The sequence below is a fragment of the Lissotriton vulgaris genome, chromosome 12 (assembly GCF_964263255.1).
Source record: "Lissotriton vulgaris chromosome 12, aLisVul1.2, whole genome shotgun sequence".
In the NCBI taxonomy this organism is placed as follows: domain Eukaryota; kingdom Metazoa; phylum Chordata; class Amphibia; order Caudata; family Salamandridae; genus Lissotriton; species Lissotriton vulgaris.
Genome location: NC_141700.1, coordinates 794,670,777 through 794,689,905, shown reverse-complemented (window position 1 = coordinate 794,689,905; position 19,129 = coordinate 794,670,777). Strand labels below are relative to the sequence as shown.

General features: G+C 51.8%; 1 protein-coding gene across 2 annotated transcripts in view; it reads left to right on the top strand.

Moving 5' to 3' along the window:
* The window catches only part of LRCH4 (leucine rich repeats and calponin homology domain containing 4), a 474,501-nt gene that overhangs the window by 328,932 nt on the left and 126,440 nt on the right, over window positions 1–19,129 (top strand). For both annotated transcript variants that reach the window (XM_086946200.1, XM_086946199.1), the window contains exon 5: window positions 12,549–12,685. In XM_086946200.1, coding sequence (XP_086802326.1) covers window positions 12,549–12,685 — 137 coding nt within the window. The remainder of the gene's footprint in view (window positions 1–12,548; window positions 12,686–19,129) is intronic.

Genomic DNA, 19,129 nt, shown 5'->3' with positions numbered 1-19,129 from the left:
GAAGCTCCGTCAGATGTGCACAAGCCTCCACAACCATCACCGCCTCCAATTGGGTCACTTGCAAACGCGCATCTAATGCTAACACATTACGGAGGGTCGCTCTCCCCATGTGATCTTAATACAATGTCCCCTTGTGACTACCTAATTTTGTCCCACTCTATACCTTTGCACCCCGCGGCCCCCTTGTTTTCCTCAAAATATTGACACAAGTTACTAATGGTTTTTCTATATGCCACGTTGAGAAGGGCCTCTGTTCGCAGTCACCAAGTTGGTCCCCGGAGCTCGTCACCCCCCATCGAAGGGCAACCTTGAGAGGGCTGTGATCAGAGATTGCCCGGTCTAAGTACTCAGAGCTGGGCACCTGAGGTTGAAACTCTGCATTATGGAGGATGTAATCCAGCCTAGTTTGTACCTGGTGACCCGGAGCGTAGTAGAAGTATTCCACTTTTGCTGGGTGACCCATCCTCCAGATATGGAGCTGCTCTGTGGCTGTCCATTGTCTAAAGTGTCTAGGCACTATAGATGCCCTGGGTCCTGGGGAGTGGAGTATTGAATGATCCACAGCGGTGCAGTGTACACAATGGAAATCTCCTCCCAGATATCAGGTGCTGGGGGGTCTAAAAGCAGGGCTGGTGATAGTGTGTGTATGAACCTGCCCAGGATCATGTTTGGTGCGTACAGTGAGATTACCAATAGGTGTCGACAATCCAGTGCATCTTCCAGTAGCACATATCGGCCGTTGTGGTTCATCACAGCTCTACTCTTTTTGTAGAGTACCCCTGGAGCAATGCAAATCAGAGCCCCTCGATCATATGCGGAATTCCCAGTATTAAATGTTCGAGGCATGTGGGCTGCTGAATTCATATCTGTGCATAGATCGCCGCTTAGTGTTGGGTCCGGATGATTGCACATTGTTGTCCTGGAAGAGTCTTCGAAGTATCACGAGATAGGTGGCTCCTCCCCTGGACTACAGTGCGCATGGGCATCGACTCCATCCCCAGATTGTTTTTTTCTACCATTGGGTTCGGATGTGTTTCGGTTCCCTCTGTCGGAATCGATAGTTGTTTAACTTTCTTTGCTTGAGACCAAAAGGTCTTTAGGACTCGCGTCGGTATTGTTTATCGTTCGGGTTGGTTTATTCATCGGCTCCGAACACTTGCTGCCCTTCCGCGTGCTGTCGGCGCGGACGGGCCTACACGACGCTCCAGACTACTTCACCATGGAACGAACTCCGTTTAAGAGGTGCCCAGTGTGTGCCTCAAAGTATTCGCACATCGATGTGCACCCAGTGTGCAACAGATGTTTGTCGCCGGACCACGACGAGGCCAAGTGTATGGCCTGCTCCAAGTTCCGGTCGAAGAAGACTCTCAAGCTACGTCGGGCCACAAGAATGCAGGCCCAGTTATCGGCACCCCCACCCGCAAACATCTTTGAAGAAGATGTTGAAGACGACACCGTCCTGAATGTTTCGGACTCTAACCCGGCGTCGGAGGGCGAAGAAGACTACGACGCGGGAGACGAAGAGTTCGAGGAAGTCGTCGAGGAGGTAGGGGACGACGACGGGGCCATTGCCACCGTAGAGGATAGCTCGGAAGAGGAGCTTCCTCATACTGACTCAGGGGCCGAACCCCAGCATAAGGCCCAGGTCGAGGGATCGCCTTCGGGCCTTACCCAAGACCTCAATACTCGTCCCACGGCCCCGCCTCCGGGCCCGGCCACGGACATTGGTGATGCGCCACTCCCGGTACAGAAACCGAAAGTGAAGCCATCGGGGTCAGCACCATCTGTATCGAAACCGAAAGTGCAAGTCTCACTGGTTGGATCAAAGGCTCCAGAGGCCTCGGCGCCGAAGAAATCCAAGATGGCCGCCGAGCTCAAAAGCCACGCCAAACTGGCCGATCCAAAGACCCCCGTGTCGAAGCCGAAGGCAAAAACGCCCGACGCGCCGGCGTCGGCGCCGAAGCTGGTCGACGCTCTGAAGAGCCGGGCCGACGCCAAGAAGCTCGATGACCATAAGAAGGCCTCGAAGAAGCGTCAGGACGACCTCAAGTCTCTGGCTGCACCGATCCCGGTCGACAAAGCAAGGGGAGGTGCTGTGTCGGCTCCGAAGACTGCGGCTTTGGTCGCCGACCCGAATCCGGACTCGGAGGACTCGCTCGAGCCGGTCCGGCCCTCCCCCTCACTCACCAAGAAGGTCGCGGAGTCCCTTCAGCGTATTCGGAAGGAGGCAGTGGCTCTCGAGCCGAAGGATGTGACGCCGAAGCCTCCACAGAAACCGGCAAAGGCGCAGGCGCCGATTCACTATACGCTGCCGCCAAAAACGGCGCCGAAGGCTTTTGCTCCGAAACATGGGGCCGGGGTGCCCTTGAAGATGGTTTCTACGCCGAAAGCGTCCTTGGTAGTGCCGAAGCCTCGGCACCAGCCACTAGCGGACGAGGAGCGTCGAGAGGTTGTCATCGACGCCAACACAGGCAAGCTCTCTCTCCTTAAAAGGAAGATCACCCCGGAGCCTGTGTTGGAGCATTTCCACATTCCCCTTAAGAAGAAGTTGGACTCTGCGGGTGCATCTGCCCCTATGGAGCCTGCATCTCCACAAGGTCTGGAGCTCTCACTCACTCTAACGCTGGGGAGGGTGACTGGGACGAGGAGGAGGAGTATACTTATCCAGCGTACTCGGATCCAGAGGATGGCAATGAGCCATGGTCTGCTGGGGGCGACCCTGAGGACCCTCAGTCAGGACACGAGCCTCAGCTTTTTGCTGCAAAAACTTCCCCAACAGAGGACTCTGCAGCCTTCAACGCTCTGATTGAAAGAGCTGCGGCCAATCATGATGTCGACCTCCATGCTGACCCAGTGGATGTCGATTTTCTTTTTGACACTTTCTCTGTGGCTGAAAAGACTGTCAAGACATTGCCAATGCTGAAGGGAGTGCTAAAGCATGCGCCTGAGGTTTTCAGGGTCCTCACCCGGGCAAGAGTCATCAATCCTCGTATTGACAAAAAATACAAGGCAGCGCCCACTGATCCAACGTACATCAAGGGACAGTTGCCACTGGACTCTTTGGTTGTCTCCAACGCACGGAAGCGGGCGAACTCACAGACCACGGGTGATGCTCCTCCCCCAGACAAAGAATCGAAGGTCTTTGAAGCTTCAGGGAAACGTATTGCTGCACAGGCAGCTAATATGTGGCGCATTTCCAACACGCAAGCGCTACTTGCACGCTACGATAGGGCACACTATGACACCCTAGAAACCCTTCTACAGCACTTACCTGATCAGTACAAGGAGGGAGCTGAAATGTTGATTCAGGAGGGGAAGCTTATCACCAATGCTTCAATTAAGTGCGCTCTGGACGTGGCTGATACCGCCTCCAGAGCTATAAACACTAGCGTGCTACTGCGTAGGCATGCATGGCTTAGAATATCAGGCTTTAAACCAGACATTCAGACTACCATCTTAAACCAAACAGTTAATCCAGACCACCTCTTTGGGCCAGAAGTGGATGCAACCCTTGAAAAGATGAAAAAAGACACTGACACTGCTAAATCTATGGGTGCCCTGCAGTCCCAGCAGTTTCGGGGTGGTTCCTTTCGTAGCTCCAATAACAGAGGCACCTCAAGGGGTCAAGCGTCACAATCCACGCAATACTATAAAAGCAACACCCAATCCTCATACACCAACAAGGGTAGAGGTGGTTACCGGGGCAACAACGTCAAAGGCAGAGGACGTGGAAATAACAGCTCCAGGTCCTCCACCGCCAGTAAACAGTGACGCCTTGTCACTGCCCCCCGACCACACAACACCAGTCGGGGGGAGACTCCAGCAGTTCCTGCCCGCGTGGAAATCCATCACCACGGACAGGTGGGTCAAATCTCTTATCCAATACGGCTATTGTCTGGAACTCACTCCCACTCCACCAAACATACCCCCAAGAAACCGTCCTATGTCCGGCGAGCACTTGCACTTGTTGCAGCAGGAAGTCCAAGTCATGCTGCAAAAAGGGGCAATAGAGCTCGTTCCACTGCAAGAAAGGGGAACAGGGGTTTACTCCCTGTACTTTCTAATTCCAAAAAAGGACGGATCCCTCAGGCCCATCCTGGACCTCAGGCCCCTCAACTGGTACATTTTGTCAGAACACTTCCATATGCTCACGTTGCAGCAGGTTCTCCCGCTGCTTCGGCAAGGGGACTTCCTCGCTACCCTGGATCTCAAGGATGCATACTTTCACATTCCCCTGCATCCTTCACACAGGAAGTACCTAAGGTTCACCATTCAAGACCAGCACTACCAGTTCAGGGTTCTGCCTTTTGGGGTCACCACAGCGCCCAGGGTCTTCACAAAGTGCCTGGCGACCGTGGCGGCGCATCTAAGACGTCAGAACATCCACGTCTACCCCTATCTGGACGACTGGCTCATTCAGGCGAAGTCGGAACAACAGTGTGCCAACCACGTGTCCCGCACCATTCATCTCCTGCACGATCTGGGGTTCTCGCTGAATTACCCGAAATCACATCTCCAGCCCGCCCACATACGGCAGTATCTGGGCGCGACGATAAACACTCTGGCGGCCACTGCGCAGCCAAATTCAGTGAGAGTCGCCAGTATTCAGACGCTGATCCAAAGATTCAGACCTCAGCACTCGCTTCCAGCGAAAGTGTTCATGCAGTTGATAGGCATGATGGCCTCCTGCATCTCCATTGTCCCGCACGCGAGGTTACATATGCGTCCACTTCAGGAGTGCCTAGCACGTCAGTGGACTCAGGCTCACGGGCAACTAACAGACCTAGTGTTGGTGAGCGGTCGGGCATACAACTCTCTGCATTGGTGGAATCCACAAAACCTTTGCAAGGGCCGACCGTTCCAAGAGCCTGTGCCACAGATTATCCTGACGACGGACGCTTCTCTCCAGGGATGGGGAGCGCATGTACTCCACTACACAGTGCAGGGACTATGGACACTACAGCAAAGGAAGATGCACATCAATGTACTGGAACTGATGGCAATCTTCATGGCCTTAAAGGCATTCAAAGTACATCTGTGCAACAAGGTCGTGTTGATCCGGACGGACAACATGACGGCCATGTACTACATTCAGAAACAGGGGGGCACACAATCTCCGCAGCTGTCTCATCTGGCTCAGAGCATGTGGAAGTGGGCCATTCAGAGGAACATTTTCCTGATGGCAGAACATCTCCCAGGCAAAGACAATCAGATGGCGGACCTGCTCAGCAGGCACAGCCACCAAATGCACGAGTGGGAGATACATCCATCAGTACTCCAACCGTACTTCCAAAGGTGGGGTCATCCAGAGATAGACCTGTTCGCCACAAGGGAGAACGCAAAATGCCAAAGCTTCGCCGCCAGGTTCCCACACCCGCAATCGCAGGGCAATGCGATATGGATGAACTGGTCAGGCAGATTTGCGTACGCTTTCCCCCCAGCACCTCTGATACCGCTGGTGGCGCGCAAGCTCAGGCAGCACTCGATGACTCTCATCCTGGTTGCTCCAACGTGGGCTCGCCAACCATGGTACACCACGTTTCTGGAACTTTCTGTGGTACCGCATCAAAGGCTTCATCTCACACCCAGCCTTCTGACGCAGAGCCATGGCGACATTCAGCACCCAGATCCGCAACAGCTCAACCTGGCGATCTGGCTCCTGAAGTTCTAGAGTTTGGCTACCTCAATCTTCCCCCGGATTGCATGGACATCATTCGGGAGGCAAGAAAGCCCACTACTAGAGCATGTTATGCGGCTAAATGGAAGCGGTTGGTCATTTATTGTGCGAACCACAACATTAACCCGCTGGATGCTTCCATTCAGAACATCATCTGTTACCTGTTCCATCTGTACCAATGCAATTTGGCGTATACTTCCATCCGCATTCACCTGTCTGCGATGGCCGCATACCTCCAGAATAGACAACACCTTTCACTTTTCAAGGTGCCTGCTATCAAAGCTTTTCTGGAAGGAGTCAAAAGGGTCATTCCACCACGGACACCACCAGCTCCAGAATGGAACCTCAATGTGGTTCTTACAAGGCTGATGGGTCCTCCTTTTGAGCCACTACACTCTTGCGAGCTTCAGTTCCTGACTTGGAAAGTGGCTTTCTTGGTAGCAATTACATCGCTACGGAGGGTTAGTGAGTTACAGGCCCTCACCATCCAAGAGCCTTTTTTCCAAGTCCATGCTAACAGGGTAGTGCTCCGCACTAACCCTAAATTTCTACCCAAGGTTGTGTCTCAGTTCCACATAAACCAAGCAATCGAGTTGCCAGTGTTTTTTCAAAATCCTGAGTCGCTGGCGGAGCGGATGCTCCACACCCTTGATGTTAAAAGGGCCCTGATGTATTACATCGACAGGACCAAGGATTTTAGAAAGACTAAGCAGCTTTTCGTTGCCTTTGCATCACACCACAAGGGTAGCGCTATTTCCAAGGCTGGTATTGCTAGGTGGATCGTGAAATGTATTCAGATCTGTTACGCAAAAGCTAAACGCACTCTTACAATTCCACCAAGAGCCCACTCCACCAGAAAGTTGGGGGCCTCTATGGCCTTCCTTGGGAACATCCCCTTAGAGGATATATGTAGAGCAGCCACATGGTCTACCACACATACATTTACTAAACATTACTGTGTAGACGTGCACTCTAAACAGCAGGCAGCTGTAGGTCAGGCTGTTCTCAAGACACTTTTCCAAACTGCTGCAGCTGGCACGGGCGGCCGCCGATAATGGAGGGACTGCTATGTATTCTATGCACAGATATGAATTCAGCAGCCCACATGCCTCGAACTGCAAAAGCTACTTACCAGTATGCATCTGTTCTTGGCATGTAGGGCTGCTGACATTCATATCGCCCGCCCTCCTCCCCGGCACCTGTAGCAGCTGCAGTATTCATGTTTATGCTCATAGCATGGTCATCACTCACATAGTTCACTCCATCTCGGCCACAATGGCTAAAAACAATCTGGGGATGAAGTCGATGCCCATGCGCACTGTAGTCCAGGGGAGGAGCCACCTATCTCGTGATACTTCGAAGACTCTTCCAGGACAACAATGTGCAATCATCCGGACCCAACACTAGGCGGCGATCTATGCACAGATATGAATGTCAGCAGCCCTACATGCAAAGAACAGATACATACTGGTAAGTAGCATTTGCAACCTGTTCACTCCAGCACCGGGACACCTTGTCTAGTTCCGCAGCAGTGAGGTGCGTCTCCTGGAGGCAAGCAATGTGGATGTGCCTATCCCTAAGGTATACATATATTCTATGCCACCTTATGTGGGTTGCTGTGCTCCTAATATTCCAGGGCATTACATTGTATGTGGTAGATATGTGTATTTTGGTGTTTCCTAGGACCAGGGGCTGTTAGCGTGCCCCCACAACGTGTCAAGCGCTACACCTGTGCTTTCGCTAATGCTGCCCTGATCGGTCCAAACTAGAAACCAAAGTTGAAACACAGCAATAACCACCCTCTTCAAGCGCAAACATGCCCAGGCTTACTATGGGGAGTAAAAGAAATGAGTTGTGCTATCATCTAAAACTCCGAGCTTGGTAGAGAAGAGTAGCGCATAGGTCAATTAAAAAGTACATGGTTGTGTCTCGATCACTCCAAAGGTGTTACAACCTCTTTGAGCCTCCGCTGTGTAGTCCGGGTACATCGTGATGTTGTTTCGGTTGTAGGTGCAGGGGCGTTTAACATGTAACAATTGTAGTAGTAGATCCCTGTCCCTATAGTTGAGCAGGCACGCTATATCTGGACGTGGGAGGGCCCCTGGAGGAGGGGTGTGACAAGGGATCCAGTGGGCCCACTTGGTGGAGAAAAACGTTGGAATCCGGTTGGCCAGGACCGTATTAGTCAGCCAGTGCTTTTGAAAATGCTCTATGTTGGGGCCCTCTAAACTCTGGGGGAAACCAAGGAAACGTACATTATTGTGCTGTGAGCACCCCTTTGTGTCTTCCACCCTCGCCATGAAGTCGCCTACCTCGGTCTGCAACTATTTCAGTTGGTCTTGCATGGTTGCTAGGGAGGGTTGCATTGAGGTCAGGGAGGATTCAGCAGTATCCACTCTCGCCATAAGTTTGATATGATCCGCCAGCAACAATCCAGTCTCTATCTGGATCGTACCAAGTTGGGCCTCCATGGTGGTTTTAGAGTCTTGGATAGCTTGTAGCACCCTATCGAACATTCCATTTCGAGGGTGCATTCTAACTGGCGGATCAGGTCCACCAGTGCAGGGGAGGCTGCCAGCATGTCCATGATAGTTTTTTTGGGGGGGGGCAGAGATTTGGAAGTTTTGGGCCGGACAATGCCCCGGTTGCTGTTGTCCACGGCGTCCAGATATCTGGGATGAGGGGGCCAAGTCCTGATTGTTAAGAGAGCTCTGAGGGGGTCAGGAGCACCCAGGCAGCCAGTGGAGGAGAGACAGCACAGTTGCAGAGTCAGCGATAGCATGGTAGCCCTGTGGTGCCTGTGGCTTACAGCACCGAAATTGCTGGGTGTGGAGCCAAACGAAGCAAGAGAGGGGGAGGGCATCTCAAGAAAAGCAGCACCTCCATTCAGCAGATGTAGAGGGAGCCCAGACCCTTTGAGTGGCCGACTGTGCCACAACGCTGTCCAGAAAACCGGAAAACTAGTGCCACTATTGGGGGCCTAGCTCTGCGCACCACCTTGTCTTCACCATCAAAGTAGCAACTTGAGGGGCCCTGGGGTATTGGGGCTGGGCCTTGCGTCCGTATCCACAGTAAAACCTGTCTGCGGCCTCATCAACACCATCGGGGACTGTTCTGGACACCCTCGTCCGCCATTAGTTATAGGGGAGGGTCCCCCCTTCGTTCTCGAGGGCTCATAGAGCTCTAAGTCTAAAGGATGGTTGTAGATGGGCCTAATGCGGAGCAGATCCTCATGGAAAGGCGAATGCTCCCAGCTCCATCTTGGCCTCCATGTTACTATGTGAAGATGTGACTGCTTGTGTTTAAGGACTATCCCATCATTGGACCTTCGATGGCATTGATCTGCGCCTCAGGAGTTCCCCTTGGGGTACCTTATCTCCACTGCTGCAAGAGGGTTAGTCATCACATCAGGATTTTTGCCAATCCAACCACTACAACTGGTTTCTGTTCTGCATGAACATAAACAATTTAGAATTTTGATATATGAAAAGAGAAATATGGAAACATTGACTACAAAATATGTTGCAGTGCCTGCTTAGCATGCAGGTATTATTAATTTTGATTTATTAACATTACAATGTACAGGATATTAGTACTGGTGATAATTCCGACCCGATAGGTCAAGTTAATTCTGCAATGCCAGTCTCAATAAGGTTCTCTATCGTTAAAACGTGTGAGTCTGGAATCTTGTTATGGGCATCCGGTTGAAACCGGATCCCGGAGATGCGAGGGGAGTCTGGCGTACTCGCTGGAGACCCACTGATGACTTATTGTGCCTTAATTTTACCAGATTGGGGTTTCAAAGTGCCGGACTCGGTAATCAGGTAAGGATTGGCTGTTGATAACCGGATTCTAGACTCACATTTCAACGATAGAGAACTGTATTGAGACTGGCATTGCAGAATAAACATGACCTACTGGGTCGTAATTATCACCGGTTTTAAGGTCTAAGCATCCATGTGGCTCACAACAGCCCTGAAGAAGTCGATGGTTTCTAAGACCCATTGACGAAACACGTGTTGGCTGGCTTGCTCAGAAATACAACATTAAACCGAACATTACAAATAAGAACACCATTGCCTTTATTCATGATCAACATAGCCTGTGTTGTACTGTTCTTTACATATATGCGTGTGCATAGGAGGTGTTGCATGTCAGTAATGATGTGACACAAGAATGCACGTTGCTTCTATGGCTGCATGATCTATGTCAAGTCAAGTCAAGTCAGAGAATTTATATAGCGCGCTACATACCCAGAGGGTCTCAAGGCGCTTGAGGAGGGGAGGGGAATTACTTGTCAAATATCCACGTTTTAAGTTGCTTTCTGAATTCTAGGTGGTTCTGGGTAAGGCGAAGGTAAGTGGGAAGTGAGTTCCAGGTTTTAGCTGCTAGGTAGGAGAAGGATCTACCTCCCATGGTGGTTTTGTTGATGCGAGGTACAGTGGCAAGGGCTTGGTTGGATGATCGAAGCTGGCGGGAGGGGGTGTAGACGGACAGTCGTGTGTTGAGGCATTCTGGTCCGATTTCGTAGAGTGCTTTGTGTGCGTGGGTTAGGAGCCGGAAAGTGATCCTTTTATTGACGGGAAGCCAGTGGAGGTTTTTCAGGTGGCCAGAGATATGTTCTTTACGCGGGATGTCTAGTATGATCCTGGCTGAGGCGTTTTGGATTCGTTGGAGTTTTTTCTGGAGTTTAGCGGTAGTACCGGCGTAGAGGGTGTTTCCATAGTCCAGTCGGCTCGTGACCAGAGCGTGGGTGACCGTTTTCCTAGTTTCGGTGGGGATCCAACAAAATGTTTTTTTGAGCATGCGAAGAATGTTGAAGCAGGATGAAGAGACGGCGTTGACTTGTCTGTTCATCGAGAGTGAGGAATCCAGGATGACTTCCAGGTTCCGTGCGTGGTCTGTCGGGATGGGTGCTTTTCCAAGGGCTTCTGGCCACCAAGAGTCGTCCCATGCTGAGGGGGAGGTGCCTAAGATGAGGACTTCTGTTTTATCTGAGTTCAGTTTCAGACGGCTGTGTTTCATCCATTCGGCTACTTCTTTCATTCCTTCGTGAAGGTTAGTTTTGGCGGTGCTGGGGTCATTGGTGAGTGATAGGATCAGTTGAGTGTCATCCGCGTAGGAGATGATGTTGAGGTTGTGTTGGTGGGCGATGGCCGCGAGGGGGCTCATGTAAACGTTGAAAAGGGTGGGGCTGAGTGAAGATCCTTGTGGTACGCCGCAGATGACTTCAGTGGCCTCTGACTTGAATGGTGGAAGGCGGACTCTCTGGGTTCTTCCGGTGAGGAACGAGGTGATCCATTCTAGTGCTTTTCCTTGGATTCCGATGTTTCTGAGGCGTTGTAGAAGGGTGCTATGGCAGACTGTGTCGAAGGCTGCGGAGAGGTCGAGGAGGATGAGGGCGACTGTGTCTCCATTGTCCAGTAGAGTTCGAATGTCGTCTGTTGCTGCGATGAGGGCGGTCTCCGTGCTGTGTTTTGCTCGGAAGCCGGACTGTGAGGAGTCGAGGGATTTGTTGGCTTTGAGGAAGGCGGCGAGCTGGTTGTTGACAGCTTTCTCGATGACTTTGGCCGGGAATGGAAGGAGCGAGATGGGGCGGTAGTTTTTGAGTTCGGTGGGGTCCGCTGTGGGTTTTTTCAGAAGGGCGCTGAGTTCAGCGTGTTTCCAGCTTTCCGGGAAGGTGGCGGAGTTGAGGGAGCAGTTGATGACGACTCGGAGGTGCGGTGCTATGATGGAGTCTGCTTTGTTGAAGATGTGGTGAGGGTATGGGTCTGTGGGGGATCCTGAGTGGATGGAGTTCATCAGGCGGATGGTGTCCTCAGTGGAGATTGGGTTCCAGTCGGTAAGGATGTTCGAGGGGGGTGAGAGTCCAGCAGATGGTTGGGTGGGTTGGTCTCCGGGTTGGTTGTCGAAGCTGTTGTGGATGTCAGCAATTTTGTTGTGGAAGAATGAGGCTAGGGAGTCGCAGAGGGCTTGGGATGGGGTAATGTCGTTAGAGTTGGCCGAGGGATTGGTAAATTCCTTGACGATGTTGAAAAGTTCCTTGCTGTTGTGGGCGTTGTTATCTAGTCGGTCCTTGAAGGCGGTTTTCTTGGCCTTTCGGATCAGTTGGTGGTGTATGCGGGTGGCGTTTTTGAAGGCGTCCTTGGTGCTGGTGGTTGGGTCCATGAAAACATAGATTTTGAGTATAAATTATTTACGCATGGTCTCAAACTAGTATTAACCGTCCCACTCCCACCGAGAATGATAGTTTAGTACTTACTAAAAAGAACTACTGTACACAGAAAAGTAGGGAGTAAATGCTCTTGATTGGAGACCCGATGTGGAGCCTTTGTGATGGATAAGGTGGAGACCCCCAAACTTTCCTTCACTGTTACACTACCTCCTCCCACTTTCTTTCCGGCTCCTGCATGCCCTACCTTTGTGTCGCCTTTGTGGAACCAACTCAAGTTTCGGTTCCAGCCTTCGCTGCACATCCACAGGGACCAAGGAGGTACAGCCTCCTTTTTCGAGGTGAGCATGGAGCGAACAAGGAAAGAATGTAGATGATTGGGTACACTCACTTGGGTAGATAGCCAGCTTTTGGGGGCAAGAATTGGAAATGTAGGGCAGGAAAGAAGTAATAAAGTTCACCAAAAGCATCAACTCGTGGCAGAGCCACACCTCAGTGGTATCAAAGGATAGCAGCAATGGCACGTGGAGAGTCCTTCACACTCAACAGTAGCGAGGATCTCTGGTTCATGTTCTTGTTGCTAAGGGATTATTGTGTATTGATAATTCTGCACCCTCAAGTCAACGGTAGGAAGCGTGAGATGCTTGTGAGCTCATGGAAACCGACGACTGCTCATTCATGGTTTGTGCCTTCTTTCAGAGCTGGCTGAGCTGCCATTGGTCCGCCTGGACATCTCCTGTAACCGCATCACTCGGATCCCCGTCTGCTATCGGCATCTGCGGCACCTTCAGTCCATCCTCCTCGATAACAACCCTCTCCAGTCTCCACCAGCACAGGTAAGCTTGGTGCCTCTCTTTACCTGAGTATACAGGGAGAGTCTGCCCCAAAAGCTGCCCCCTCTGCTCATGCCGTATATCTGCCCCTGCAGAGCCTCGGGTGGAACATACTTTATGCCTCTTCTCTGTAATAAATCTGATTCCATATCCAGTCTTTTAAATCCAATCTTATGTCCTGACTGCAACTTCCTTATGAAGGCAAGCCTCGCCACTTGTCAGTTTTCCGTTAAATCTCTTTTTTATTTGTAGATGGAGATTAGCTCTATGGAGGAGCTGTGGTCTGCTTGCATACCTACTGACCCTCTTCCGTTGGTCGGAATGAGCCAGGTTTATAGTAATAGTCGTCCTGGATCCCTGTAATAATGCCCTCATCCCATCCAGGCCTGGAGGTGACAGGCCCTGTATCCCTGTAATAATGCCCTCTGCCCTTCCATGCTTGAGTGACGAGCCCTGTATCCCTGTGCTAATGCCCTCGGCCCATCCATGCCTGAGGCTGACAGCCCCCTTATACCTGTGCTTATACCCTCAGCCCATCCATGCCGGGGGGTGACGGGCTCTTTATACCTGTGCTTATACCCTCAGCCCATCCATGCCGGGGGGTGACAGCCTCTGTATCCCTGTGCTAGTGCCCTCAGCCCATCCATGCCTGGGGGTGACAGGCTCTGTATCCCTGTGCTAATGCCCTCAGCCCATCTATGCCTGGAGGTGACAGGCCCTGTATCTCTGTAATAATGCCGTCTGCCCATCCATGCTTGAGTGACACGCCCTGTATCCCTGTGCTAATACCCTCAGCCCATCCATGCCTGAGGGTGGCAGGCCCCTTATACCTGTGCTAATACCCTCAGCCCATCCATGCCTGAGGGTGACAGGCCCTGTATCCTTGTGCTAATACCCTCAGTCCACCCATGCCTGGGGTGACGGGCTCTGTATCCCTGTGCTAATGCCCTCGGCCCATCTATGCCTGGAGGTGACAGGCCCTGCACCCCTGTGCTAATGCCCTCAGCCCATCCATGCCGGGGGTGACGGGCTCTGTATACCTGTGCTAATACCCTCAGCCCATCCATGGCTGAAGGTGACGGGCTCTGTATCCCTGTGCTAATGCCCTCAGCCTATCAATGCCTGGGTGTGACGGTCTCCTTACCCCTGTGCTAATGCCCTCAGCCCATCCATACATGAGGGTGACAGGCCCTGCACCCCTGTGCTAATGCTCTCAGTCCGTGCCCGAGGGTCACTGGCTCTGTATCCCTGTTCTAATGCCCTCAGCCCATGCATGCCTAGAAGTGACAGGCCCTGCAACTCTGTTCTAATGCCCTCAGCCCATGCAGGCCTGGGGGTGACAGGCTCTGTATCCCTGTACTAATACCCTCAGCCCATCCGTGCCTGGGGGTGACGGGCTCTGTATCGCTGTGCTAATACCCTCAGCCCATGCATGCCTGGAGGTGACAGGCCCTGTATCCCTGTGCTAATGCCCTCAGCCCATCCATGCCTTAGAGTGACAAGCTGTGCACCCCTGTTCTAATGCTCTCAGCCCATCCAGCCCATCCATGGGAGTGACTGGCTCTGTATCCCTGTGCTAATGCCCATATCCCATCCATGCCTGAAGGTGATGGGCTCTGTATCCCTGTGCTAATGCCCTCATCCTATCCATGCCTGGGGGTGATGGGCTCTGTATCCCTGTGCTAATGCCCATATCCCATCCATGCCTGAAGGTGATGGGCTCTGTATCCCTGTGCTAATGCCCTCATCCTATCCATGCCTGGGGGTGATGGGCTCTGTATCCCTGTGCTAATGCCCTCATCCTAACCATACCTGGGGGTGATGGGCTCTGTGTCCCTGTGCTAATGCCCTCAGCCCATCCATGCCTCGGTGTGATGGGCTCTGTATCCCTGTGCTAATGCCCTCATCCTAACCATACCTGGGGGTGATGGGCTCTGTGTCCCTGTGCTAATGCCCTCAGCCCATCCATGCCTCGGTGTGATGGGCTCTGTATCCCTGTGCTAATGCCCTCAGCCCATCCATGCCTAGGGTGACAGGCTCTGTATCCCTGTGCTAGTGCCCTCAGCCCATCCATGCCTGGGGTGACAGGCTCATGTATCTTTGTGCTAAAGCCCTCAGCCCATCCATGCCTGCGGGTGATGGGCTCTGTATCCCTGTGCTAATGCCCTCAGCCCATCCATGCCTGGGGTGACAGGCTCTGTATCCTTGTGCTAATGCCCTCAGCCCATCCATCCCTGGGGGGAAGGGCTCTGTATCCCTGTGCTAATGCCCTCAGCCCATCCATGCCTGGAGGTGACATGCCCTGTATCCCTGTACTAATGCCCTCAGCCCATCAATGCCTGGGGGATGACAGGCCCTGTATCCCTGTGCTAATGCCCTCAGCCCATAATGCCCTCAGCCCATAATGCCCTCAGCCCATCCATGCCTGAGGGTGATAGGCCCTGTATCCTTGTGATAATGCCCTCTGCCCATCCATGCCTGAGGGTGACCGGCGCTGTAGCCCTGTGCTAGTGCCCTCAGCCCATCCATGCCTGGGGTGACAGGCTCTGTATCTTTGTGCTAAAGCCCTCAGCTCATCCATGCCTGCGGGTGATGGGCTCTGTATCCCTGTGCTAATGCCCTCAGCCCATCCATGCCTGGGGTGACAGGCTCTGTATCCTTGTGCTAATGCCCTCAGCCCATCCATCCCTGGGGGGGAAGGGCTCTGTATCCCTGTGCTAATGCCCTCAGCCCATCCATGCCTGGAGGTGACATGCCCTGTATCCCTGTACTAATGCCCTCAGCCCATCAATGCCTGGGGGATGACAGGCCCTGTATCCCTGTGCTAATGCCCTCAGCCCATAATGCCCTCAGCCCATAATGCCCTCAGCCCATCCATGCCTGAGGGTGATAGGCCCTGTATCCTTGTGATAATGCCCTCTGCCCATCCATGCCTGAGGGTGACCGGCGCTGTAGCCCTGTGCTAATGCCCTCAGCCCATGCATGCCTAGAGGTGACAGGCCCTGTATCTTTGTGCTAATGCCCTCGGTCCAGCTGTGCCTATGGGTGACGGGCTCTGTATTCCTGTGCTAATGCCCTCATGCCATCCAAACTTGGGCCAGAACTGAGTCCGTGTCGAGAGTTCAATTATTTGACTTATGCATTACAACCTTTCACACTCTTAAACAATATGTTTGAGGCGTATGAGCTGTAGATCGTATACTTATGCATAGATCGCCATCTGGTGTTGGGCTCAGATGTTTGCACTTTGTTTTTGTCTTGAAAAAATTATTTATAGTCGCGAGGTAGGTGACTCCTCCTTAGGACAATAGTTCGCATGGGCATCGACCCCATCTCCAGATTGTTTTTTCCGCCATCGGGTTCGGATGTGATTTGCTGCGCTCCGCTTCGGTGTCGAACCCCCCTTCAACGTGCAATGCCTCTTCACTCAACGGTATTGACTCAATCGCGTTTCCCTTTCGCCGTGCATCTTTAAAAACAAACTCCTCGATCTTCGACGCGGGGCGTTGGGCCTATCCGCTCCAACCACGCCTGCAGTCAAAGGAATGGACTCCTTTCAAAAAATGCCCCTGGTGTGGTGCTAAGTTCCCACACACAGACTTGCACAAGGTTTGTAATCTCTGCTTCTCCCCAGAGCACGAAGACAGAAACTGAGAGGCCTGTGCATCTTTCAGGTTGAAGAAAACCATCCGTGATCGTCAGGCTCAACGTCACGAAATGTCTTGCGGAAGCAGCTCGATTCTGGACATCTTTGGAGCCGATCCCAATGTCCTGCCGGAGCAACAAGGTGATGAAAAGACGTCTCCGGAACCGACGACTCCCGCGTTGAAGAGGAGACGGCTCAGTGGTCTGTGAGTACCGAAACCCCTCTCCCAAAACCCAAACCTAAGGCACCGGTAACACGTTCGGGTCGACACCGGCAACATGGCTCAGAAGCCCCACCCTCAGGCCTGGCTATGAAACCTAAAGATAAGCCTTCCGGCTCGGGCTTGAGCTAGCCCCCTTCCCGTGCCGACAAGTCACCTTCGGCACCGAAGCACAAGACCAAAGATGTGCCACGTTCTTCGTCTGCACCGAAGACGGCCTCAACGCCTAAGCCTTCGGTGTCGAAACAGACCAAGGACAAACAGTCGGAACTAAAAAAGTCATTGGTGCCGCAAACCATTTTGGAGCCGAAAAAGTCGTCTGAGCCGAAAACAACTTCAGACCCGAAAAAGTCATCCGGGCTGGAAAAAGTCTCGGAGCCACAAACTCCTATAACAAAACCTAAGGAGTCCAAGACCCCACAGAAAACCTCAGACCCTCGGTCCAAAGAACATTCGGACCCAACTTTGGTACCAAAAAAGGCATTTTACCCACACCTGAGTTTTCTGATCCAAAAGAAAAAACTCTTTTTATTGCTCGAAAGACTGGCGAAATAGTCGCCAAGCCTCCAAAAAGAAGAAACTGGACACTTCAGAAGAACCTGAAATACCCTTAAAACAAAAGGAGATCAGTACTAACACTTCTCACCTCCTTCTCCTCCTGCCGCTGATCCAAATCTCTTAATTTCTCCACCACACTCCCTGCAACATACTTTTTCATTTTAAACACTTGACGATGATGCTGATAATGATGGAGGTGGGAATATGTATCCAGATGGGGATGATGACGCACAATCCATCCCACACAATGTAGACCCTTGGGATCACTACAACACCGATCCCGACCCACATAATGACCCAGAACTTTATCCATATAGGCCATCACCGCCAGATGACAGTATTGGGTTTGCACAACTAATCAATAGGGCTGCCCAATATCACTAGGTACAATTACAGTCTGATCCCTTAGAGGAAGATTTCTTGCTTGAAACCTTTGCACCCTCGCAAAAATCCACGCACACCCTACCAATGTTAAAAGGCATGCTTAAATATGCCCCAGAAGTTTTTAAGGACCCTGTCAGAACCAGGATTCTCGATACAAGGGTAGACAAAAAGTATAAGGCAGCGCCCAATGACCCAGTTTACATTAAAGGTCCGGTCCCTTTGGATTCTCTTGTGGTGTCTAATGCACGCAAGAGGGTAAACTCACAGAGTACAGGTGACACCCCTCCTCCTGATAAGGAGTCCAAGTTAATAAACGCATCTGGTAAACGTAGTGCGTCACAGGCGGCGAATCATTTGCGCATTGCCAATGCCCAAGCTTTATTGGCCAGGTATAACAGGGCTCATTATGATGAGCTTGAACAGCTCATGCAACACCTTCCTGAAATGTACAAACAGAAAGCCAGCGACCTTATACAAGAGGGGATATTGATCACAAACACCTCAATTAAATGTGCGCTCGACGCGGCTGATACCGCATTGTTGTGCCATTAACACCAGCATTCCGTTGCGCAGGCACGCTTGGCTCCGCATCTCCAGATTCAAGCAGGAGGTTCAATCTGTCCTTCTTAATCAGCCCTTTGATCAAGAGCATCTTTTCGGACCCTTGGTCGACACATCTTTAGAAAAGATGAAAACCGATACAAACACTGCTAAGTCCATGGGGACCTTACAATTGCCTTCCCCTGGAGGATCTTTTCGCCGCACCTTCTACAGGGCTGGCTCCAAAACAATTGGTTCAGAACGTCCCTCTTCTTCCTACAAGAGCCCCACTCAAACGTCCTCCAAAGGATACTTTCGCGGAGGCTACAGAGACAAGAATGGTAAGGGAAGAGGTTGCTACAACAATGACCGCAACTCCTCTACCACCAAGCAGTGACTTCCCTGCACTTCCCCCGATCATTCCACTCCTGTCGGGGGACGTCTCCCAAAGTTCCTACCTGTCTGGAATTCAATCACAACAGACGAGTAGGTAAGACAAATTATCCAGTATGGTTATTGCCTGGAACTCACCTCTACTCCCCCAAATTTGCCTCCCAGACAACGTCCAATGTCCTCAGAACATCTAACACTTCTTAAACAAGAGGTTCTCCACTCTAGATTTAAAGGATGCCTACTTTCGCATTCCTATTCACCCTGCTCACAGGAAATATCTCATGTTTGTGGTCAACACTACCAATTCAAAGTCCTCCCATTCGGGGTGACTATAGCACCTCAAGTCTTCACCAAGTGCCTCGCAGTAGCTGCGGCCCACTTACAAAGACAGCAAATTCATGTCTTCCCTTATCTGGATGACTGGCTCATAAAAGCCAACTCGCACAGCAGCTGTGTGCAACACACACACACACACACACACAAAAGAATCCAACTGCTACACGACTTGGGATTCACAGTAAACCTCACCAAATCCCACCTCCAACCGTCCAGCATACAACAATATCTAGGGGCTTTTTTTATTTTAAAGGTTTTATATAGCGCTGGCTAGACCCGGAGGTATCAGGGCGCTTTACATGAGCATCAGATCATAGTTATAGGTTACATCGTTACAAACGTTCTGTAGTAGGGGATCTCTGTGTATAGT